Source organism: Epinephelus fuscoguttatus, linkage group LG18, assembly GCF_011397635.1.
Source record: "Epinephelus fuscoguttatus linkage group LG18, E.fuscoguttatus.final_Chr_v1".
NCBI lineage: Eukaryota > Metazoa > Chordata > Actinopteri > Perciformes > Serranidae > Epinephelus > Epinephelus fuscoguttatus.
The window spans coordinates 18,407,896-18,432,896 of record NC_064769.1 but is presented as its reverse complement, the minus strand read 5'-3'; the positions used below and the strand labels follow the sequence as shown (position 1 = coordinate 18,432,896).

Here is a 25,001-nt window from a genome sequence, read left to right as displayed (position 1 = left end):
TTCACACTGGGTCAAACAAAGAGAGCAGCGGGATCATGGAAGTGAGGTTTAGTGACGATATCTCACCTGAGCTGCACCTGCGACTTGTGTGGTCCTTTGTTTGCCAGCTCCATGGAGATGTGCTCCAGCTCAGCCTGGCTCAGGCTCAGAGTGGAGGAGTTTTCATCAACCATCGTCCAATCTCCATCCACCACTGAGCTGGTCTCTGTCAAGTCTGTGGCCGAGCCGACGCTATACTCTTCCACTAGAGGGGTGAGAAAAAGGAACAAGAGAAGGACGGTTATGGAAAATAAAAGCTGGCGACGACTACTGAGCCCCTTTTTTGAGTGTTAATAATTGGACTGTTTGAGTCTTATTACCTTTGTTGGTGAGCAGGGACAGGAACGCGTCATGTGTCTGGGGCGAGTGCTGGGTGGAGTGAGCGGACGAGGCCGTGTCCATGTCTTTGGGCCTCTGCCCGAGCCCGTCCAGCCAGGTGTGGTTGGTGGGAGCTGCCTGAGGGGGCGCTGTGTCCATGTCGCTGTTCAACAGGCTGTCGGCTGACTGCGACTTTAACAGCCGTGTGCTCAGCACTGGCAGTGACAAGAAAACAACATCATGATATATTGGAATAGAGAAACCCAAGTTCACATATTGATATTAATAATGTACTGCCAATTTTCAAAGTAAGTATGGCTTGTTCCCTTTCTGTGTGCTTTTTAGCTCGCTAACAAATCAATCTGTTTCTTATTTGCTGCAGCCACTAATCAGTCTAAATTTAAGGTTTACAATGTTGAGCTTTCAGTGATGTCTGATGTGTAAAACAACATAGCAGAAAAACAGCGCTTCTGTAAAAACAGACTCCTCAAGATTTGGTTCCTTTTCTGGACAGCTTTTGTACTGCCTGAGTCCTGTGTCACTCACCTGTGCGACACCGTCCGTTCTTCAAAGGTGAGCTGATGCTTCCCACAGGAATAACTGGGAAAGGCCAGAGAAAATCCTTGTGGAGTTTCTTCAATGCAGACACAAAATCCTCAACGCGGGCGACGCGGTTTCGTTCGCGACACAACCAGCCGATGAGTTCGAAGCCCAGCTGTGCAGAGAAGCAACCCAGGTCGCGGAGGCGTACCTGCTCAAGGAGGTGGCGGGCGTGGCGCCAGAGCATCATGTCGATATACATGTTCTCTGCGCACTCCACATCCCGACTGACAGGAATTAACACAGGGAGAAGGAGAGGTAGAGAGAGAAGATGAGAACAATTTAAGCAAAACACAAGAGTACCAGTACTTAAAATATAAATTAATGCAAAGTCCTGCTTTAGGTTGGATCTTCAAAATCAGACCCATGCAGGACTCTGCGTCACTGTGTGTGTGTGTGTGTGTGTGTGTGTGTGTGTGTCCATACCCTTTAGCAGAGGGTCCGGAGGGCATACTGAAAGTCTTCTGCAGGTTGAACTTGCCCGTAGTGATGGCGTCTGCTGACTGTGACAAACTGATGCTTCGATTTCTAAAGAACTCAAAACCGCCTGTTGAGCTGGGTTCCTAAAGACACAAATTAACAGTTCACTATTTTATGTTTACAGTATGTTTGTCAGTACAAAGCATGATGGGGTGTTTGATCTGCTGAAATGGAAAACACTGAACATGTGATCTCAGTTCATTTGCCTGAAGACCTGATAAATTTTCCTTAACTGATACCTATAGACAGTCTACGAAAAGTGGTAAGAAAAGGAAATTAATGTTTGCGGAGATTATTTAAAGTTCTTTACCTGATTGGTAGGTGTCGGGGGCGGAGTCTCCATTTCCCCAGAGCCAATGGCTTTGAGGAATCGGATCATGTGCCGGCAGAGGTCCCACTTGCCCTGCTCAAGCGCCGTGTTGAAGAGTAGAGTGGCGTGTTGTCTGCTCACTGCAGGAACCTCCATATTCTTTACAGATGGATAGATGGAAGAGACGGAGAGAGGTGGAGACTGTGTGAGCATTTTATGATATCATGACACCCTAAACAGATTTAGTCAGGTGACGAGTTTATCTGAGGTGGGAGTATGACTGAGACTTTTTTCATGTTTCTGTCCTAGGCTGTCTGATAACCCCTGCATTACACTGTGCAAGGCCAACTGAATATGTGTGTCACTACCTGCAATATAATCAGATAGGAGGCTGCTGTGTCCAGGTCTTGAGCCATGAGACATTCCTCAAATAGATCTTTGGGGTTTCCCACAGCGGCAAACAGGTAGTTCCACAGGGCGTACTCCGTCTTCCTGGCACAGTGGACGATGGTCTGGAGGAAGAGGGGGAACTCGGTGATGAACTTGGCCACGGTGGGCAGCAGAGGGTCTGGGATGGGCTCCCGTGACGTTGCCTCTTCTTCCAGCACAACGTGCACCATCAGCTCCATGACGTGGGGGAAGTAGGGGAGGGAGGCACATGACTGAGCCAGCATCAAAGCCTGTGGGAGAGGGAACATTAAAGAGCAGAAATATTGGACTTTGTAGGTGTGCAAACAACCAGAGGTAGTATCACCACCACTTATTGACTCAGCTGAGGGGATGAGATAGGAAGCCTCATGTACCTGTTCACCCAGGTTGCGAACAAGCAGCTGCCTAAGGATGTGATGGAGGTAGATCTGGGAAGTCCTCTCTACGGTGCAGAAGGGAAACAGCGCCTCGAGTGGCTCGGAGGATCCCTGCAGTCCGTCATAGAGCACAGTCTCATTGGTTGCCCCCAGCACCAGGGCATCCTCGAACAGCACGGCCAGAGGGTAGATGTTGATGTGGAAGGGCAGCATGATGCGTCTGGAGAGGAAGGAGTGGGGCTTGCGATGGTCTCGAGGAAACAGCGGCAGCCAGACTTTCATGCCCGCCTCACCGCAGGACAACCACAGGGCCTCCAGCAGGTGGCGCTTCTTCCTGTTGGAGCGACAGGTGGTCCACACGTTTTCCACACACTGGGCCAGCACCACCGGAGGACAAAATGGTAGCTAAGGGAGAAAGTGTTATAGGGATTTAATAAATAAAAATGTAACACAGCATATGGGTAACATGCTGCTTTAGATTCTATATGACATTCAGAGACAATCTCAGACATTAATATTATATTCATGTTCTGAATGTAAAATAGCAGCAAACCATTATTTGTTATGCAAATGTACAGAGGAGTAATGTTGTCCTGACCAGAGAGTGACTTCAGCTACCTCTGTGTGTTGCAATCCCAGCTCCTCTGTGGTTTGTCAGTCAGTGCATGTGCGTATCCCACTGACTCACCCATCGCTCTTGCACTGCGCACATACGGCAGTTAACACTGATATCGAGGTGACAGTGTTGTGAAAGCTTAGCGCCCACCCTCCTGTTCCCCCTAGTTAACACCGTTAGCTCTGTCAGCACTGTTGCCAACTCATACGCTTTGAATTTTGCACAGAGCCCCTTTGAGGTTGTAGAAGACTCACCTTAAAGAAGTATTCCACTGCTGAAAAGATGTCTTTTCATAAAACTGGACTGTCTATGCAGTCGAAAGATGCAAATACTTCTGAAATTGGCTCTATATGACCATCAAAAACAGAGGAAAGGGGCTGTGGCATTTGCTCAAGAGGTAAAAAAACAACAACTAACAGATTGAGCTGCTTCTATACTCTGTGTCTGTGGTGGTGGGCATATGAAAATGCAGAATTACAATACTTTGAACAACAGCCCAAGAGCCTGGGAAAATCTGCCAGATTATGTATTCAGGTCGTCCAGCAAATTTTAGCTGAGAGATGATGAGCAGCGAGATCTGGCTCTTGGTAAGATGGAGGGAAGAGTACCATAATCTTTTTACAGATAGTACCCACATTGTTATGATACCAAGCTGGTTAGGCAGTTTACATAAAGTGTTAAATGTTGCACAACTTTGATTGTTTGTAAAATTGAAGAAGGCTACATTAATATTAGTTCCACATTTTTTCCTGCATTCTGTTTTTGAAAAAGCACAGGAGGGAAAAAACAAGTTCTTGAAGCACTGGTGCACAATACAAAAGTGTAACTTGAGACCACTGCACTGCCTATTGTTCAGACTCACCAGCTTTTTGTTGTTGGCAGGCGTCTCCTTCTCTCGTACCTGCGGTCCTGAACGGTCCCTCTGCAGCATGATCAACTGGCCAGCCAGATTCAACATGATGCTCTCTGCCATGCAGGCCTGAGATGGACACACACACACGTAAAACATGAATGCGAACACACTTATAGAGACAGGAAAGTTCAGTGTATATGTGTGTGTGTGTGTGTGTGTGTGTGTGTGTGTGTGTGTGTGTGTGTGCATGTGTTACCTGCTGTGGGGCTTTCAATGTGATGCCTGTTTCTGTGCGCACAGAGGTGAGCGTGACGGAGACCACGAGGGCAGGGTGAGGGATGTAGCGAGACATTGACACCTCCTGCAACAACTCAACGCTGGCTGTCGGGTGTGGACTGGAACATAGTATAGTATAGTGTTTTATTTAATCATCACACATAATATAGAATGTATAAAAAACACAAACAGTATAAACAAAATCAACAGTCTATGTATTAAGTAGTGACTGAAAAGGATTAGGCAGAGGCAAAAGCTTGTATATTCCTGTCCTACATTATTAGCAATGTAAGCTATTTTCCAAAAATTCCACACAGTGAGATTTATTAGGAAGTGTAAGTGAGTAGTAAATTATATACAGGGCCTCGTGGTTAAATATATCCCTAGATTTACACAGGATTGCTCTTGACTTTGAAAATGTACCCTATATATAGTCAAAAAGAGGTGAGCATATTATAATTTAGTATCATGGCCTCCAGGTAAAAACACTAATGAAGAAAGAAAAAAACCAAGGCAAAGACTTGGAGGACTTTAACTTTAAGGTATTTGAACAAATCCCCAGTACAAAAGGTGACAGTATTTGACTGCTCTTATTTTCATTGAACATCTATGCAGTCAATGTTTTAAAATGCTGGCAAACAACTTGATGCCGCTTGCTAAAATATTTTATTCAGGTAGAGTCCCTGATTCAATATATTCATTGTACTTGACTGGAAATAAAGGTCACTAAAAATACTGAAGTAAGCAGAAATCCTTAAAGTTCTGACAAAGTTTAAAGTTTCTAAGGCTGGTCACCTACTGCTCATGAAAATCAAAGTCAAATACGAGAAGTTCTGCTGCGGCCCAGCTCTGTCATGTGATGGGTTTTAGGTCAATAGCGTTAACTTTGAGTCTCTTTTCCCAGGGGAAAATGTGGCTGAGTAACACTATTACCTAACACTATTATGACTGCTGGTGCCAGAGATTTCCCTGGTGCTGGAGCGTGTGAAGGGAAAACAGTGTGCTGAACGTAGAGACTAGTATTTAGTTCATCCAGAGAATTTTGCCCAGTTGTCAGTTTGAATTCTTTTTGCCAAAGCGGTGGGTAAAGGTTTAGAGTACTGGTTCCCAACCTGTGGGTCTCTACCCCCACTAGGGGTCACTAAAGCTTGACAGGGGGTTGCAAGGCCTTCTTGACTTAAAGGGGTGTAAGAAAACTTTTTTTAAGCAGCCGTTCCTTCATTTTTGTACAGAAAACTAAATAAAACTGTTACTTTTTTAACTTAAAATTATTATTCAAGATTAAGACTTAAGAGAGCTTCACTCCTGCTTAAAAGCCTGAAAGCATGAAAAACAAATACGTTTGACATAGAAAAAAAAACTACAAGACAAAGTCAGACAAATAAAAGCCTAACACAATGCACACAATAGATTATCCTTGAGGAAAAGATTAATGCCATATATGCAGCGGTGAGTGCTACGTTCTTAAGACAAGACTGAGAGTATAATGTGTGCACACAGTAGCCCACCTGTCGCTCCTCCTCTCTATGCTATAGAGGCAGATGGAGCAGTCAGCTCTGAACAGGATGACCATGTCTTTGAACACGTTGAGCAGCAGAGTGTCTGAGTGCAGCTTGGTGACGGATGCAAAGGCGTTGTCCAGGTTGGATGAGCGTTGATAGAGCCGCAACTAGTGTAAACAGAGGGAGAAGAGAGGGAGAGGTTGTAACGAGACTTTACACAAGTAGAATGACGATGACTAGAAGGAAATAAGGGCATTTATATGAAACAGTGGGGAAGTGAGTAAGTGGTGCTTCAGTCTCACCTGCTCTTGCTGGTCTGTAAAGTTGTAACAGGCCACCACCACATAGTCCTTCCACCAAGCCAGACCTCCTGTCACCGTCATGTTCTGCTCCTATAGGGAAATGCAAAAACCCAGCTTAGAATTATTTACTTGTGCACAAATATATCAAAACTTTTCCCAGAGGTAACACTTCCCAATCACCAGTTGTTCATTGAGAACTTTACTTAAGTCCTTCAGAGAAGGTTACATGTTGTTATTTATGTTTCAGTCTACAATGTCACATACCTGAGTGATGTTTCCAAACAGCTTCCATTTCCTTGTAAATAAGGAGTAGTGTGCAAACCCCCGCCTCCCCGCTACAGCCATGCACTGGCCTGCTGTGTCTATGGCTGCAAACTGTACACACACACACACACACACACACACACACACACACACACACACACACACACACACACACACACAGACAAACCAATAGACTTCCATAAGGCAAACAATATCATGTCATGAATTGAGACAGATTAAAAAAAACACACAGAAAACTTAAGTTTTATAGACATTTTTATTGGCTACCAGTACACTGACATATTGACAAGTCTAGTTTGTTTGTATAATCATCTATCATATAAAATGGAATTTATAGGCTCGCAGCAGCAGCTGTTCCCGACCCAACCCAAGCTCTCCGACACGAGACGGCAAATTTGACTATACCTTACTTCTATACATTTTCTCTCACTCCCACACCTTGTAAAACAATAATTCTGCTTATGTACACACTTGTGAACGCAGCATGGTTAGTTTACTTTGTAAACATTACTGCTCTATAAACGTAGCAATATCGCAGCTTCAAGAGTCTGAGCACACATGGGTGAAATGATATCTGTACATAATGTTTGTAGCATCAGATGCCCATGTGTCCCAGAGGCAAAATGACATACACACACACACATTCCCATACTTACCCGAATAGGCCAGTTGCTCTCTAGGTATGTGCTGTGAATCTAGAGGAACACAAAAATGCCATGAGAAATACAAGATAATAGCTATATCTCAATCCACTGAACAAGGCTGCAATGAAATATAATATTCTACCAAGAAATATTTCAAAACTCTTGCCACTGGTGTATAACTCCAACTAAACCAGGTGTGACTACTGTGCATCCTTACCTGGACCACGTGCCAGTGCTTGTGTCCCAGTAAAGTGCTGAGTCCCTGAGAGAGAGAGGAGTCGGGGTTGGGGGGATGGTGCAGCGGGCTGCCGTCGTGTGGGTGTAAGTGTGCGTGCGGGTGTGTGTCAGAGGTGTTGTGGACCTGCGAGGGGTCACCGCAGGTCAGGTAGAGGCGGTCTTCACCATGGAGCAACACCTGTTCCTGGTTACTCTGTATTACGGAGGGAGGAACAAACAGCATGAATGTTTAATGTGTGTGTGTGTGTGTGTGTGTGTGTGTGTGTGCGCGCGCGTACGTGTGTATTCACAAACACTGATGTTGTGTTTCCTCTCACCGTGCAGGGGTTGACTGTGAGGGCACTCTTGATGAAGTGGAACTGCAGTATGCCGGCCTGCAGGGAGGGGTGAGAGGGTGTGTCCATGTCCTCCTCCTCCTCCTGCTGCTGCTCTTCCTGCCTCCTCCTATCCTGTTTGTAAGGGAGCACCCAAAGGTGGTAGCCCTCTGCTCCCCAGCTCTGGAAAGGGAGAAGTGCAAGTCAGTATGCATGTGTAGGGAGTTCAGTATCATTATCCCTTAAATAAGCATTAAAATTCAGGACTTAAATATCTAGATGTCCTTTTTTATGTTAAAATGTAGATGGTGTGACAGTAACAAACAGATCCACTTGCCATAGAGCTGATTTTAATAGGGTCTTTCTTGGTACCATCAGAACGATACCTGAGGGGAGGACACAAAAAAATAAACATGAAAAAAAAAAAAAAAAAAAATCAAGAAAAAAGTTGATGTGAATTCACACTGAATGAAGGTTGTACTAGTGCATTTGTGTGTACACCTACGCAAAGTCCTCTCCCAGAGTGCAGATGAGGTGAGCTCCGAAGACACTCCACAGCGATAGACCGCCACACTCCCATGTAACCATGGCAACGCTGTAGTCAGGTGACCAGCAGATCAGCTTGACTGGGCCCGTCTTGTTATAGGTGTCTGGACAAGCAAAGAATGCAGAGACGTTGTTAGAGTTCACAAAGCTTTTCTTATAGTTGTACTTTTAAAAATACAAAAGTGAATGTTCTGCAAATGGTGTGACAGAAGCACTGTCTCATATTTGACACTGAATCAAGTTATACTGTGCTCTTCTTTATAGAAGGGTAATCTGGGAACATTGTCAAACACCCCTTGTTTTATTCACACATGTTGTAGTTAGTGGCCAAGACTCTTTTTGTGCACTGAGCTCATGAATATCTGGTCTTTTACTAGCAGGACAGGACAGAGCTTGATATTACAGAGAGATATTACTATTTGATGAAAACTCTGGCAGTAGCTGTGCAAACTGTTTTGAAATGCACTTTCCTTCTGCCTGCATGCTAGCTCAAAATAACTTTTTATTTCCACATGGATCACAGCTTTCTAGAGCGTGACTTTCTGATGAAACACAACTTAATTAACACAGGATCTGTTTTTGGACTGAAAAATAATAATAAAAAAGTAACTGAGATCATCACTATTGGAGAATGCTGCTTATATTTTGTTTTTTATGCACTGCAAATAAAATAAGACACATTTAAGACGATGCAGGTGTTCAAATATTAGAGCTAAGATTTAATTGTACATCAAGAGGATAAACCAGGGTTTCTGCTGGACTAAATTTAAGATTTTTTAAGACCTTTTTAATAACACACAGAATGCATTTTAAGACCTGTTACACAATCATTCTGCCCAAAGTATAAAAGTACAACGGAAAACCAGTAACGGTGTAACAATACATTGATTTGCATCCGTATACTGATTCAGTGATCAACAATCCAATATCATCTGTGCTAAGTGAAAACATTAATACATAAAATCATCCTTAAGATGCACCTTTACTGCGAAATTCCTATGGCGTCTATGTATGTGTCACTAATCTCGTCCAAGCACACCTACTTCCCAAACAATCTAACAGTGCTGGCGCCAGGGCATGGAAATGATATGTACTGATAGTGTTTCATATCAATCACAGGCCCCTGAATTGAATCCAGTCGAAATTATGTCCTGACAAACTGTGTGATATCAGCAAATATTGTATCATTGTCCAAGAATGTAATATCATTTCGTGATGAATCTAGGGATATCCATCGCTAAAAACCAGTAGGAACGATGCACAATCCCGCTTTTAGTTTATGAGTGTGTCACATCTTGCGGCAGCCCATAATCAGATACAAAAGCATTCTATAACTAATATTACTGCCTACAGAGGGCAAAAAAATACTTAAGACTTTTGTAAATTAAATTTAAGACATTTTAATACCAACTAAGACCGTTTTTGCAGACACTAAAAGTGTTAAAGACTTTTAAAGACCTGCAGATACCCTGGAAACTGATAGATTGACTGTTAGAATTGTGATGGCTCTCTTGCCAGTTCCCCCACTAGGTGGAGCTATGGCTTTATGTCCAATTACAGGAGTCTGACTGAAACAGATGTGACCTAGGGGGAAACGCAGGCATGTGCACCCAAGAGAGAGACAGCTGAAGGAATGCAAGTTATCTCATGCAGGAATGTGTGCAGGGCTGTGACACAGAGAGACCAAAAGGAGAAAAGAATGAGATGGAGCATATGTGCTGTGATACCTGGGTAGTGTTTTGGCGTGAGCTCCAGTTTGTGGGACAGCTGCATGGATCCTGTCGTGGTGTCTATCATGTACACCAGCACTGAACCGCTGTGGTGAAAACAAACACATTTTAATGGCCATAATTTGTTGCCTGGGGGAGTAAAGGCTGCGGGGTAACACACATAATCAGAAACAGCTACTACAAGTGACCTGTGGCTGTAATTTGAAGCAGAGCGTTCAGGCTACACCTCTTGTTGACTGCGCATACACACAGGCACATACATTTATACCAACAACACAAGAACAACTCAACGTCATTATTTCTGTTGTGTGTGTGATTGCAAATGATTAATCACAGGGGCTTAAATCTAATTTCTTCACTAAAGACTGTTTGTTAACCTCTTGCCCATTCAGCTGTAAAAATCACAGCGATCTACAACAGCGTAACAAGCACTTTTATCAAGGAGGGTTTTCAAAGGTCTATTCAAACAATGTTCAAAAGACTCAGATGAAGAGTGCTGCTTCAGAGAGGTACAACATAGAAGAAGATGAAGGAGGAGGAAGGAGAGGAGAGAGCAATGAGGAAGAGAGATTCCTGCCAACCTGGCAGATTGCACAATCCATTGGGAGTTTCTGACAAGCACACACTAGGTAGGCCTCGGCAAACACAAACTGGCAAATTCTCACACTGGACACACACACACCGCATGGACAACAATCAATCACTGTAACACACGGATGCAAACAAACGCACACACACAGGTTTTCTTCCCTGTCCTGTAAAGATACGCTCAGAGAGGCAGTTGCAGACACGTACCTGGCACAGCCAAAGGCCATCAGTCTGTACTTGTTGTTGACAGCCACACAGGTGCCATCGGTCACATCTGCTGCCCAGACGCCCTGCAGCTGCTGGACACGCACACAAAACATTTATGAATAACTGAATGTGTGTAGGATGTCAGTTGCAGGTCAGCCGAGCGTGTTTCCCCTGCGGTTTCCTTTAATCACATCACTTATATTTAACTTCAAAATGAGTTGATTAGTCTAAATCAAACTCTACAGCAGAGAATGAACACACAGTAGCAGCAGGTGGCTTGGTCACGATTTTGATTTGACATTTATATCTGGACGCATTTGTATCTTGATGGTGACCTCAACACCCACTTTCCAATTTCAAGAGCATCATTTCAGCCAAAATTTTAGAACAACGCATTAATGGTGAGCTTCTCTTGCATTCTTGGATGTGAACAGATATCTTACAGATATCATTACTGCTTAGCTCCTGCCAAAATAACGCAATAGCCACAAGCCCTGTATTGAATCATATCATCATGACATTAATAAAATAAATCTTCAATAAATCCTCAATAAAAATATTGTGCTGGCCTTTTTATAAAATTTGAAAGCCTGTTAATTTGATTATGTTGCATCATGAGTTACTTGTTTCTGTGTATCTCTCCTCTGAAAAATTGAGGTTCTGGTTCTCTTGTCATAAAATTAAACTTAACACAAAAAGAAAGACAGCTCTATTACTTACCTTAAAACTTGTATAAAACCCAAAGAGAACACAATATGTTCACTTTGCTTCAATTTATCTATTACTTACTCCATTAGTCTTTATATCTGATCCTTAACTGATACCCAAATTGGAGCCATTCCTCAAAAGTCAAGGACAAGATTCAATTTATTCACAGAAAAATCAGTATACAATCCGGGATTTTCCTGATTAAAATAGGATAGTGGTGATTCCTGATGTCATGGGGTCGGATGATGCCATATGCTGACATGTATATCGATGCCGTAAGCTATAGAACTGCCTTCAATGCCATAACTATTATACATTTTTCATAATCTGGGTTTGGATCCTGTGTTTCCCCTTTAGAAAACTGTGTGTGTTTAAATGTCAGCAGTGTGTGTCTGAGAGCATTCTTACATCTGCTGTAATTGTGTTGCTGAGTGGTGTGACAAAGCCCAGGCGCCCATCACTCAGTACCACAGCGAAGCCGTCCAGGGTCACACAATACTCCATACAACGGATATACACTCCTTCCAGGTCAAGAGAAGGACCACCTACACACACATACAGAAGTTGAAGTATTCTAATGGCTGAGTCTGGAGCTGAAGTTAATTAAAACATTGGACAAGGTGGGGGCAACTGCGGCCAGAACATGTATGTGTTTATTTCCCAGCATTAAAAAGTGATTGAAAACTTTGTCAACTAGCATAAGTCTGCTCTCTTCTCCTGTGTTTAGCTTGTGTGCACGAGTCCTCTCTAACCTCGAGCAGACTGCAGGTCTAGCGAGAAGGGGATTGTAGTGAGGCAGATGGCCTTGCGTCCGTTGCTGCCCAGCCCGTCCCAGTGCAGCACGTGAAGGTAGCCGTCGGCAGTGCACACCAACAAGTCCTCCTGGAGGGACTGCAGACTGGTGGGAGGAAGAAGAAACACAGAAATGAGTGCTGAGGTCCAAAAGACAAGAAAGAAACTGTGGAGGAGGAGGTAAGTAGTAAGAGACAGAGCAGGCGGGGACGGTAGGTAGGAAGAGTGGGAACAAGATAACAAGCAGCAGTACTGGGAAACAGTGGACTAGTCATCATCCAGCTGTGCCCTCTGAGTGGAGCCTGAAACTTTTACCCTCCAGCTGTGATGAGGCCACATAGCTGCCTGTGCCAGCTCTCACTGTCTTCACACAAGGGAACAAACAACAGTGTGTTTGTGTGTGTGTGTGTGTGTGTGTGTGTGTGTGTGTGTGTGTGTGTGTTAAACGCTTCATTGTCTTTCAAATAGCACGAGAGGTCGAAGATGGCACAGTGAGACAAGCAAGAGGAGGAAAGCAAGAGCGAAATGACAGGGAGTTGAGGGTGTCAAGCACAGTGGATTTTTAACTGTGAAGCAGGCGACAACTTTTACTGTAGTTTCACAGCAGGAGACACCCACTCATCTCCTGCACAATCAAGCTGTGCCTTTGAAATGCCAGCAGAGTGCTCTCATTCAGATGACTACTCTATAATCTCTGTCAAATGCACACAGTAGAGGAGATGTGACAGATGAACACGAGGACATGAAGGATGCGGACAATACAAACACAAGATAAACAAAAATACAGACAAAAAGAAGAATAGCTCTTTTCACTCAGCAAACAAAGACGTTGAGTTGGAGGGTGTGGGGGTGATAATCAGGACGCTGAAAAACTAGAAGACAGACACTCAAAAAAGAACTGAAATTAGCCAAGACTGAACCACCACACAGGAAGAAAACAAGGCGGATGTAGACACTGCCTTTTATCTAACAGACTCCAGGGTTTTTCTTTGGCTTTAATAATTTCTTCTCATCGATGTTGCTATAATTTGAGGACTTGGTTTTAAAGCCCAGACACACCAAACTGACATTAAAGAACTGGTGGCAACAAAGGCCGACTGTTGTGTTGCCTCACGTTGCCTGTTCATGTCAGTTTGGACATGGACACACCGCAAAGACTACACCCAACAGCCAACTAGCATGTATGCCCTGTACCTACATGAGAAGAAATAACCTTCCACACCAGCAGGTGGTGGTAGTCTGTAGTCATCATTCAAAATGGAAAACAAGAAGACCAACAGGACGGATTCAAGAAGCTAGTTAGCCCATTAGCACATTAACAACACAACCCAATGTTGAAAGAACAAGTGATATTTACTGTTTGCATGCAAACTAAGATAAACCACAACGAACAGTTTCTGCTAAAGATGTCAATGGCAAAAAAAAAAAAAATCTCATCTAATGTAACAAATGTTTTGAATGCAAGCCTTCTTGACTGAAGTTCCTCATGCACTGATTCACTTCATCCTGCTGAATTGGCCGAAAACAGCCAACAAGGGCCAAATAGTGCCAACAGTGTGGGACACACCACACAAACTAGGGTGACAGACGCTAACTGATGGCCTGACATTGACCAATTGTTGGCTTGGGGTTTAAGGGCCCTCAGAGATCCTCATTTAAACCGCCAAGAGCTTCTATGGTAACAATGACAGGAGTTTTTTTTTTTCCATAATTATTTCTAAGTGCACAGTCAACTTATAATAGGCCTGAAGGAAAATCAAAAGATTCACTTAGGTACACTTCAGATGCTGAGAGGTGGCAGGCCTGAGCGCTATGCATTGCAACAGGTAGGGGCTGAAAATATATCTGTCTTCATACAGGTGGTGCTGATTTAAAAATGTAAAAATCAGCTTAATCCACCAAAATGGTGACAAGTCTTTCCTTCAATTATCATTTTACGTAGCTGACTACGAAATACAGAAGACAAAACAGAAACACATTCACATTCTGAATTTGTAACGAGCGAGCATGAGGTAACAAGACAAGCAATCAATCTCACTGAACCAAATTACCAATATGCCTTGTTTGTCATCTGAGTAAATGCTGTCAAGAAAACACGAGGCTGATTTGAATCAGTTACGCTCCAGGCAACAAAAATTAAACCAAAATTAAAATAGTTCCTTCTGTCATCCTTTAATCAATCATCACTATAGCCTTCCACCCACCTCTATTCATCTATCCATCACTCTCCTCTCTCCGAGTGCCCCTCCATCTCTGCAGATTCCTGTATTTCTCTCTGCAGGCCTTTGTGTTGAAAACTGACAGAGTGGAGGAGCTTAGCCTCTCACTGCCAATGTTGACTTTCCATGAGAGGAAGGAGAGAATTTTTCAAGTTTTTACTCTGAGCCAAATGCCCTTCACAGCCGCACAAAGAGCAGGTCACTTAACAGCTGCAGCTATGATGGAAATTCTTGAAATATCCACTGGTGAGCTGTGTGAGCAAAGACAGTGTAACTGCAGTTTAAATCGTAAGTGTAAGCTACAAGCTTTAAAATGTACAAAATGTATAAATCCACATCAATAGTGGTAAATCTATATCAGGAATAACATGACATTGTTCTGACTTGTGTAGTTTTTAATGGTTTTAATAGGAGTCATCTTGCCTGACATGAATTATTTGAAATAAGAAGCTGTGCACCAGTGCAGCAACTGTGCTGTCTCTTAGTTTACAGGAAGCACTCACATTAAAATACATAGTGAGCATATCTTTTGGTGGTTATAGTGTGTAATGGCAGCAACAGAAAGTTTTCTTATCCTGCGGGGTGTCAGATAAGCCAGGACGTCAGCTGAGTAAGCAGCCTTCAACTGGCCCAGTACACCTTTACCCGTTTTCTTCCAACATGGAACCTAATATTAACTGTTCAGACCATTTTGAGCAAAAATAAATTAGTTCAGAACCCGCTGTTCTCAGCTAGAGCCAAAAAATAGCAAATGTTCCCTGACCTGAGGTAATACTTGGTCCATGTTTGTAACACATCCTTGATTACAATGGTACCACCCAAAACTGGTAAAGGCTTGTTCACTAGATAGCACCAATGTTCCACGAGACTTAACCAGTTCACAGACCAGAGCTAATTTCCTGCAAGTGGGGCATTAAGCATACACACTGCTAGAGGAGTGTGGCCATATGCAGCCCAGACTCCCTTTGAATGTGGTCTTTGTGATCAGATCTCAAGATGCATGGAGGACACGTCTGGTGCACTCACACCTGTACTTAGAGATGTCTACTTGTGATCCAGTCACCCAAGATGCATGTTTATACTAGGTGTATACAGGGCCGATATGAGGGAGGGGCAGACGGGCAGACACAACAGAGAGAAACACAAACAGGGAGAGAACAACAGAGGAAGAGATGAAAGGGTGATATGACTGTCCTACCTGGTGATGGGGGCCTCCAGATCCACAGGCTTCTTCATCTCTAAAGACAGAGCGGGGGCACATTGCTCCTCCTTGTAACCCGGGGTCACCTTCACACGAGGACTTCCTCTGTGCAACACACAAATATGTATATTTGTGTGATGTGTAAGGAAAACAGTTGAAATCCAGAAAATGCAACGTATTTTTAACTTGGAGCTGAAAAAGATCGCTGAGCATGCCCTGACTTGCCTGACCTCTGCTGGTATGCTGTCAAGGAATGTGAAAGACACATATCCGCACACACTATTGACACACCGGCATACAAACACCACATACACACAAGGCATGGACATCGGATACAAAGCACAACGGAAGCACTAGTAAAAGAGACAGAAAAGCATGCAGACACCCCTTTGCACACACGTGTGCGTACTTTAGATCTAGGGCCGTTTAGAAAGCCTTCCCAGGAGATCGGAGGCTGTTAAAGCAGCATATTGATTCCTCATGCTTTGACAATGAGATACTCATTAATCAGATATAGATGTTATATTGCCATGTCCATGTAGTGTATTTGTCACCTTTATTAATCAGTGATGGCTATAGCAATTAGCAGCTAAAATTTTCCTATCTGCCTTTATCAACCATGTAAGCACAGCAAATGATGTATTACATATTTAGTCAAGAGCGAACACAATATTACATAAGAGGATTAAGTAGCAAAGCCCTAATGTATTCCTACTGGCGCAGTTAACCAGCTGCGCTGACAGACAGCTGCCGGGTGATTGCTAACGAGACAAACTGCAGCAGGCAAACGATCCCGAAAGAGGGGGGAAAAAATGCAGTTGACACTAAGTGTTTATATAAATCAATGCTGTGGTTGTTTCTAACCAGCAGTGTCATTGTAATTTGTCATGTGCAGTCATAACACTAGCACATTAGTAGGGCTAATATTGGGACGTCCACTGTTTCAACTGTTCAAATGTAACCCTAAGCAGATACAGCTACCATTCAAGACTGATATAACATGCATATTAATGATGGTTAAATGGCTCTTGAAGGACAAATGATTTCTTGATGGTAGGGCTGGGCAATCTATCAGTATATCGATATTGTGATACGAGACTAGATATCTGAAGTGTTGTCTTTTCCTGGTTTTAAAGGCTGCATTACAGTAGAGTGAAGACATTTTCTGAACTTTTAATTATTACAGTCAACCCTATAATATCGATATTGAAGTATTTGGTCAAAAATACTGTGATATTTGATTGTCTCCATACCACCCAGCCCTTGTTGATGGTGTCACTTCCCTACAAGCTACAGCTTTGCCAGCTCTGCTCCCTTTACCTCGGCATGTGTTTATCAATATGTATGAGAGTTTGTATGCGTGCTGTACTCACTTTGGATAGACAGGCTCATAGAGGTACTTGTCATCCCCTCCACCCAGCACATCAAACAAGAGGATGTAGCCCTTGGCAGTCTGAAAACAGAGAGAAAGAACCGTCATTAAAAAAAACATCAATACAATTGCTCAGCCACTACTTTATTATCAGACAGAGAGATGGAAAGAGAACACACACAAAAATCCACGACATGTTCGAGATAAAAAAAACTGTAAAAATGGACAGAGATGCAAATGGGGATTTAAAAGGAGAATTTAATATTTAATACTTTGAATGTCATCGCAAATTTGCAAAGCCGCTCAGTGCCTGTTGAGGCAGCAAGAGAGAGAAATAATGAGAAGACAGGAGGGAAGAAAAAGGGTTCATCAGTAAACAAAAACCATCATCTATTACCATCACAGAGGAGATGGCAACAGATCAATATTAAGCTGTGTGTCCTTGTTAAAATGGGACCTTCTAATCGTGCTGGTTATCTCAAGAAAACAAAATCCACACCCATACTGTTTGATGTGTCTTAGCGGAGTCCATCCTTTGACAAACAATTATAGTAACACTATGATTACTTGCATTTTAAGATACTTCATGTTTTTCTATATCTCCTAGCTATGAGTTACAAATGGGGAGCATTTGCAACTCAACAGCTGTCATAGTTAAGAAAACATTTGTATGCAAAGGGAATTATGGTTGACATTTCTCCGCACTGCACAATCCTGAGCAGGCTGAGCTGTTGCTGATAATGATGCTCCAAAACAAATTTGTCAGCATTTTAAAACAGTCGAAACACTCGCTCCAGGCTTCCCTCTGTGGGGAAGCTCACACTATCTACAATGTCAGGATGTTAGTAAAACACAATACTTGTATGTGAGTACAATATTGAAACACTGCTTTTTCCACAACAGCTCGCACATATGCAGACACACAGTGCTGAAACTGAGCCCACAGACTGAAACATGACACGAAACCTGATCTTAACTCCACTGTCTGCAGCAATGCAGCATGGGTTTACAATGGCTGCACATAAAGGGACTTCATTTATGCAACAGAGTCACCTAGATCCAGAGTGAGCTTAATGCACAACCCATTATTCTACTCTTTACAGTATTTTTCCGGTTATGCTTCACTGTAGGATGATGTTTTGCTCATACTATTATTACTATTATAGTTGGTGGCAGAGCACTAGAGTAACCCTTGACTTTTTGAGAGTGGTGACACTGTTGTGAGTAGCAGGCCAACACATTACCATAGCAATAAGAAAACCCAAACCAGAGAGGCTGGAGCCAGCAGCAACATGAAGCTTGACTCGAAAAGAGCAGCCACAGCCAGAGAAAAGACAGAGCCAAGCTGAGGCCTGCTAAACCCATCAACAGCCTTGGAGCTCCACAAAGACGCGGATGAGCTACAAAGTCAAAAACTGCCAAACAACAACAGTCCAGCCTGCATCAAATCTACTTAAAAAATAAAATAAATGCCAGTTGTCAATGACTCAAAAGTTTGTAATGCTTGTGCTGAGGATGTGTGCAACTTGTCAGCATAAAGTAGCTTAAATTGTCTTTTGATCTTTCAAATACTGCACCTCTCAATGTGAAAAAATACACTTTAAATCTACATACAGGTTCAACATATCAATTAAAGGGCAATGTTGTGGACTAATTATATAAAGATTTATTTTTTCCAAAAAATCATGTGAAAGTTGTGGCTCAGTGTTCAAATTAGTGATGGCATGGTCATGATATTTTATTGCAGATCTTGATAAAAACATCGTAAGGGCCTGTGTCCACAGTGTTTTTTTTCTGAGCACTTGCATCTTTTTTCAATTGTTCCCAATGAGGAGAAAGTGTATGCAGCTGCCTCCAGAAAAAACACCACGTCCAATGTCTCTTCCTCAGAATGCTTCGGATTTTTGGTGCAGCTGATCCGAGCACTCCCAGCTGGAAATCTCAAAACTTTTCAGAAAAGTGCTGACGACAGCACTGCTGCTCCTTTAGCTAGGCTACTGTCTAACTGTCACAACAAAGACAGAAAAGCCCATTTCTGGGAGAAGATCAGCGGGACACTGAATGTTGCTGGTGAGTCTTGTACTTTTATCACCGTAGGCGTTATAAGCTTGCTGTTAGCTGTGTAGTCAACCCTCTGTTAATGTAGCGTTATGTTAGCTACCTGGCTTACGTTAATGTCCAGATACTGTAATCATAGTCACAAAACCCACATGTGGGATGAAGCACTCCCGGTGCCCTGCCACCACTTCTCTGCCAAAGGAAAGCGCTATGTGGACATACACAATAAGTCACACAGTGAATTTCCATTATCCAGATTAAGATTGTTTATTTTTCACTCAAGAGGATGTTCACAAAAAAGATGTGTCCTATTTGTGATGCATAAAAAATCTGTTTCCTACAACTAAATGTCAGGCAAACTGATTCCAGTATGTTTCAGTGCCATTTTAAGAGATGACGATAACTGATGGTGACCATAGTGATATCAGCATGGATTTCAGTTATTATGGCCAGGATAATCATGACATAAAAATTTATATCGTCCCATACCTAATTCAAAGCTTCATCTCTGACACTAAAAATATTTAAATATTACAGTTCAAATATTTTTAATGAGACAGAGATCAACGACAGGGTACATATACATATTAACAGTCAGCCATCAGCCGCTCAGACCCAGATGGGGCGAGCTGAATTATTGAGTTGACGTCACACTATATGAAGTCACCATCTTTTACTGTAGGAAATACTCACATAACTAGATCCCCATGTTAATGCTAAACTGCTAAACATGATGAAAGTGATACTGCATGTGTGCACAAAATCACCATCTTTCAAAGACATCACTAACAAAAAATGACGTGATAATTAACTAAATCATTGTCAGTAAAGTTTGGTGTGATGAACAATGATATTACAAACAAGGTGCTACTGATTATAAAGTGCCTGTAACATGACCTTTACTGTCTAAGTGAATCACAGACTTGGAGGAGATACAATCACTGTTATACTGACTTTAGTGTGTTGTGAAAAGTTTTTTGCACAGATGAAATAGCCACCTCAACATATTCACATAAGCACTTTATATATAGTTCTAGATGATCACAGTAGGACACAGTCTCATCTCAATGACCTAGTTAGTTAATATAGCCCAACATGCTCATGCTGTCCACATAAGAATACGAATAATAATTGTAGAGCGTGTATCTGCTACGTTGAGTAGCAGACAGTTTTTCCTCACTCCACTAGACAAATTTGTGCAGTGGAGTGAGGAAAACTGTCTGCTACTCAACGTAGCAAAAACAAAGGAGATTGTGGTGGACTACAGGAAGAAAAAGCCCCCAGCTTCTCCTGTCTGCATCAGTGGGAGTGACATGGAGATTGTGGAGCAGTACAAATACCTGGGTGTCCCACTGGACAATAAACTTGAATGGTCCACAAACACAGAGGCAGTGTACACGAAGGGCTGGAGTCGGCTGTATTTTTTGAGAAGGCTCAGGTCCTTTAATGTATGCAACAAGATGCTGCAAATGTTTTACCAGACTGTTGTAGCTAGCACTCTTTTTTTGCCGTGGTGTGCTGGGGGGCGGGTGTTAAGAAAAAGGATGCCAACAGGCCAAATTCAATAGGATCATATACAACACCACCCATCCTCTCCATAAAATACTGGACACACTCACGAGCACATTCAGCACCAGATACAGACTCCCCCGCTGTTCAAAAGACTGCTACAAAAAATCATTCATACCCACAGCAATACAACTGTACAACTCCTCCCTCCGATCAAACTCATATGCACTTTGAACCATTCTCCCTTTTTTTTTTTTTTACAAAGACATCTATTGTACTGTTTTATACACCTTTTTATACCTTTTATTCACACCTTGTGATCTTATGTACTTTTAGGATTTTTCTTGTGTCAGTATGTGTGCTGTGTTCTTGTGATTTGTGTCTTTTTTGTCATTATTGCCCCTGCTGCTGAGGACATTTTAAATTCCCCCCTGGGGATTAAATAAAGTCTATCTATCTATCTATCTATCTATCTATCTATCTATCTATCTATCTATCTATCTATCTATCTCCACCATGGCTGCACAGTTCTCCATATTTGCTAAATCAATAGGAAATATTTAGAATTTTTTTTTATCTACATCTGATTCCAGATCTGCATCTAAACAGACTTATATTATATACTATACTTATTAGTGAGATTTTTAGACACACGTGCGTCTCACAAATACACATTTTTGCATACATATAAATGACAAAACTGAATAAAGAAATTAAAACGGAATTAAACAGAAATGGCTGCAAAATTGTCAGTGTATTCAGTTTTCTCATGGGCTGAAACAATGATGGAACTTACACTCATCCCTTGCAGAAAACCAATATAACAATGTAAAAATATCCCATTACAGGTGAAATGCTGCATTCAAAATCTTGCTTAAGTAAAAGTACATAAGTATTATCAGCAAAATCTATTTAAAGCATCAAGTAACATTACTGGTTCTGCAAAAAATGCCTTGTTACTGTGATATTGTTTTATATGACAATATGAGCTTGCTAAAACTGATGCTACAATGTGTCAGGTAGTTTAGTCCAGCTGCCCCTCCTGAGGGCCACCACATAAACCTGAGGGGTCATGACATGATTAATGGGAGAGTAAAGATGAAAGTTCTGCTACATAAATGTGTTTTTATTTTTTGGAGTATTCACATTCGATGGTTATTAAATGAAACCATCTGAGAATTTTAGAAGAACTCCTAACAACTCACAGTAACCCTACCAGATGTTTTTTTTTTGTAAGGGGCCAAATGGCTGGTTACTACTGGTTTAATTTTGACAGTGTGTTAAGTCTTAGCTTGTGTTTTTAATGATAAATCTTAATCTGTATCTATAGCTCTCTAATACATGCAGTGCAGTGAAAGTGGAACTCAGAAATGCAGTGTGCAAGTATAAAAGTAACAAAATGGCAAGTACCTCAAAATTTTTACTTAACTACAGTATAGTTCTTGAGAAAATCTACATTTAGTTACTCCTCACCAGTTTTTAATTGGCAACCATCGTCAGCAGAACAGTGCACAGGCCAGCAGAAATACTCTATCCTGCATATATCCAGTTATAAGATGGAAAGAAAGTTCAAATCGTCTGAAGTCCTGCCTGTCAAGTCTTCAATCCCAGGAGCCCCCCACTGTGCCCCTATATTCGCAGAATCAGACAGGCTTCTTTCCCGGCAGGGGGCTCAGAGAGGAAATGTGAGTGTGACTAGCCAGCTACTGTACTTCAAAAGCATGTCAATTACAGAAGGAAGGGAATCTCAGTGAAGTATCAAAGATGGGTGGGGGAGGGGCGGGAAAACTATCTGGCATCCTAGGAAAAACTTCGGCAGTGTCCCCCACTGTCAACATCTCATCCCTTTCATCTGTAGTTTGATCACATTAGATACGCGAAAGCATTCACACACCCATTCATCTCTTCATGGGACTGTGATCAGGTTTACTTCAACTCAGCCTGTCAAATATGTGGAAAAGCTGTGGATGAAAGGGATGAGAGATAAGAGAAGAGAAGGCCACAGCTGAGATATGTCCCGTGTCTCCAGGACTCTTGGTGCTCTTGACACATTCACACATGCAGAGAAAAAGGCTGCAGGAAGAGGCAGGACGCCGGCCTTTGTCAACCAAGGCCCAATACACACACGGGCACTAAAATGCAAAAGGAAAAATGCATCCAGTGTCTCAATATGGGAGGGGGTGGGGGTGGGGGGTGGGGGGGGTTTAAAAAGCTTTCTCTTTATGTCCTATGACAAATGGAAGTGGCAACAAAGAGCTGCAGCTCCTGAACCAGCCGGTGGTACTATCAAGGGTCACTCATGAGCCTGCGTGATGCCAGGACCAGCTCAGTTTCAAGTGGCCAGTTCACTATTTTGGCCTACCCTCTCTCTTCCTCATAGCACTAAAAAACACTGCTACATTGGAGGTGAATGTTAACATCATGCTGACCTGGTTTTTCAAAATGTCATATAATCAATAAAGTGGGTTTCCTCCATAAATCTAAGTGAGGGATTAAGTGAAATCTGGTTAACAGAGCTGGATGATTTCCTGTATACGTTTGACTAAAGGGCATTGCTGCAGAAGCAGAAATGTATTTTATGATGTCCTGCTTTAGCCTGGTTTCTCATAACAACTTACGGGCACATATCCACACTCAATAACTGGCATATAAGAGGCACATAATTAATGATACTGTAGTTATAGGATTTAAGACAGGGTTTTAGCTCTTGTCACGTAACACTTCCTCTTCTTCCCTCGGCACTTCGACACTATGCAAACCAACTATTACAACTTGATGCTGCATTTGAAAGAGGCCGACATCAAAGGACTGACTTAATGCTGCTGTGAAGACACAGACGAATAGAAATGAAGAAGGAAAAAAAGCTGACTGGAAACTACTCGAGTTCGGGCTTGCAAGTAGAATGAAAGCAGCGGTTTTCGCAGAGAAAGTAGCAAGTCAGCAGAAAACTGTACACCATGTAATAGCGTACTGAGGCATCCTTTCTGCATGTTTAAACAAGCTCTGGAGGTCCACACACACAAACACACTCTCTCTCACAGTGGCCTGTGGATATCTGCAGTAGCTCCCTGAAATTAGGTGCACTTTAAAAAAAAAATGCAACCACTCACACACACACACTTCACAGATATTAGGTGCCAGTCGCTGTCACTGCAAAACTTAGTGAAAATAAGTCAGATGTGCTTTGCTGTGGTACAACTGCACCACTTTGCAATGGCAGATGCAAATGTGTGCATCACTGCAACATGTGAAAGCACACTGCTGTCAGGAAGCCCTGCCTGAAGCATGAGAAGACTGAAGATATATGATCACCAATCTCCGCCAGTTTATCAGTATTCTTCCTTAGAGTTTAACATGAGTCATTACATCCCAGTCATGCTTTATTTTTCCTATCAGGGAAGGAATTATGCACAGTAGGGCTGCCACGATTAGTCGACTAATTGATGACTAATCGACTATTAAAATAATCGGTGACTATTTTAGTAGTCGACTAATCGGTTTGAGTCATTTTTCATAGAAAAGTACGATTAATGTACTCCAAAATACTCTTACTGCAGCTTCTTGCGTTCAGATATTGGCAGCTTTACACACTCTCCCGTGACACTGAACTAAAACCCTTTGGCGTGAGTACAAAACAAGACATTAGATGACGTAATTTTGGGGTTTGGGCGAGACAGACCGACATTTTTCAACATTTTAACACATTTTTCGATGAAATGATTAGTCGACTAATCGAAGAAATAATCAACAGATTAGTCGACAATGAAAATAATCGTTAGTGGCAGCCCTAATGCACAGTAGATAGATAAATCTCTATCATCCCTGCTTGTCATCGGGAGCAGAAGAGTAAAAGTGGATAGCCAGAGTAAACTCTTAATTTTAACTAGAAAAGTGCGGCTATCTGCCAGGTGGCTGCCAGAGCTGATCACGACCACTTTAGGCAATACACGCTGTGAAGGTACGCCCGGTGAAATTGTCTGTCCCAGCTCCCTTACAATCAAAATGGCTACAAAAATAACAAAAACGGGGACTATTTCATATTGTATCATGCCTAAGTTTGGTGGATCATAACATGAAAAATTACCAAATCTACAAAATCTACAAGTCTACAAAATTGGGCGGGCACAACGCTCCACATCTGAAACGCTCCGGCTGTGGTATGACATCGTGCGGAGGATGGAAAAAAACCTTGGCACAGCTGTGGCTGATGGAAGTGTCCCTCCCGGCTTCCTTACAATCCAGATGGCGGTGAAGATAACAAAATGGGGACTATTTGGGGTGCCCAGTAGCTCATTGGTTATAGCGGGCGTCCCACGTACAAAGGCATTGTCCTTGTCGCAGCAGCTGTGTGTTAGATTCCACCCTACCAACCTTTGCTGCATGTCATTCCCTCTCTCTCCCTTTTTCACGCTTAAGTCTGCCTATTAACGGCAAAATAACAGAGAAAAAAGTGCTATTTCATCTTGTAACGTGCGGAACATTCCTGGAT

General features: G+C 42.4%; 1 protein-coding gene across 2 annotated transcripts in view; it reads right to left on the bottom strand.

Moving 5' to 3' along the window:
• The window catches only part of ric1 (RIC1 homolog, RAB6A GEF complex partner 1), a 45,734-nt gene that overhangs the window by 3,973 nt on the left and 16,760 nt on the right, over window positions 1–25,001 (bottom strand). Inside the window, exons 3-25 of one of the 2 annotated variants that reach the window (XM_049604248.1) lie at window positions 16,947–17,026; window positions 15,571–15,678; window positions 12,114–12,259; window positions 11,770–11,906; window positions 10,654–10,745; window positions 9,856–9,944; window positions 8,088–8,232; window positions 7,920–7,968; window positions 7,586–7,765; window positions 7,249–7,461; window positions 7,044–7,082; window positions 6,367–6,477; window positions 6,103–6,192; window positions 5,807–5,967; window positions 4,279–4,417; window positions 4,032–4,148; window positions 2,551–2,958; window positions 2,116–2,427; window positions 1,748–1,906; window positions 1,384–1,520; window positions 904–1,184; window positions 360–572; window positions 67–244 (exon numbers count right to left, since the gene is read on the bottom strand). In XM_049604248.1, the coding sequence (XP_049460205.1) occupies window positions 67–244; window positions 360–572; window positions 904–1,184; window positions 1,384–1,520; window positions 1,748–1,906; window positions 2,116–2,427; window positions 2,551–2,958; window positions 4,032–4,148; window positions 4,279–4,417; window positions 5,807–5,967; window positions 6,103–6,192; window positions 6,367–6,477; window positions 7,044–7,082; window positions 7,249–7,461; window positions 7,586–7,765; window positions 7,920–7,968; window positions 8,088–8,232; window positions 9,856–9,944; window positions 10,654–10,745; window positions 11,770–11,906; window positions 12,114–12,259; window positions 15,571–15,678; window positions 16,947–17,026 (3,584 nt within the window). The remainder of the gene's footprint in view (window positions 1–66; window positions 245–359; window positions 573–903; window positions 1,185–1,383; window positions 1,521–1,747; window positions 1,907–2,115; window positions 2,428–2,550; window positions 2,959–4,031; window positions 4,149–4,278; window positions 4,418–5,806; window positions 5,968–6,102; window positions 6,193–6,366; window positions 6,478–7,043; window positions 7,083–7,248; window positions 7,462–7,585; window positions 7,766–7,919; window positions 7,969–8,087; window positions 8,233–9,855; window positions 9,945–10,653; window positions 10,746–11,769; window positions 11,907–12,113; window positions 12,260–15,570; window positions 15,679–16,946; window positions 17,027–25,001) is intronic. The other variant, XM_049604249.1, reaches the window with a different exon arrangement.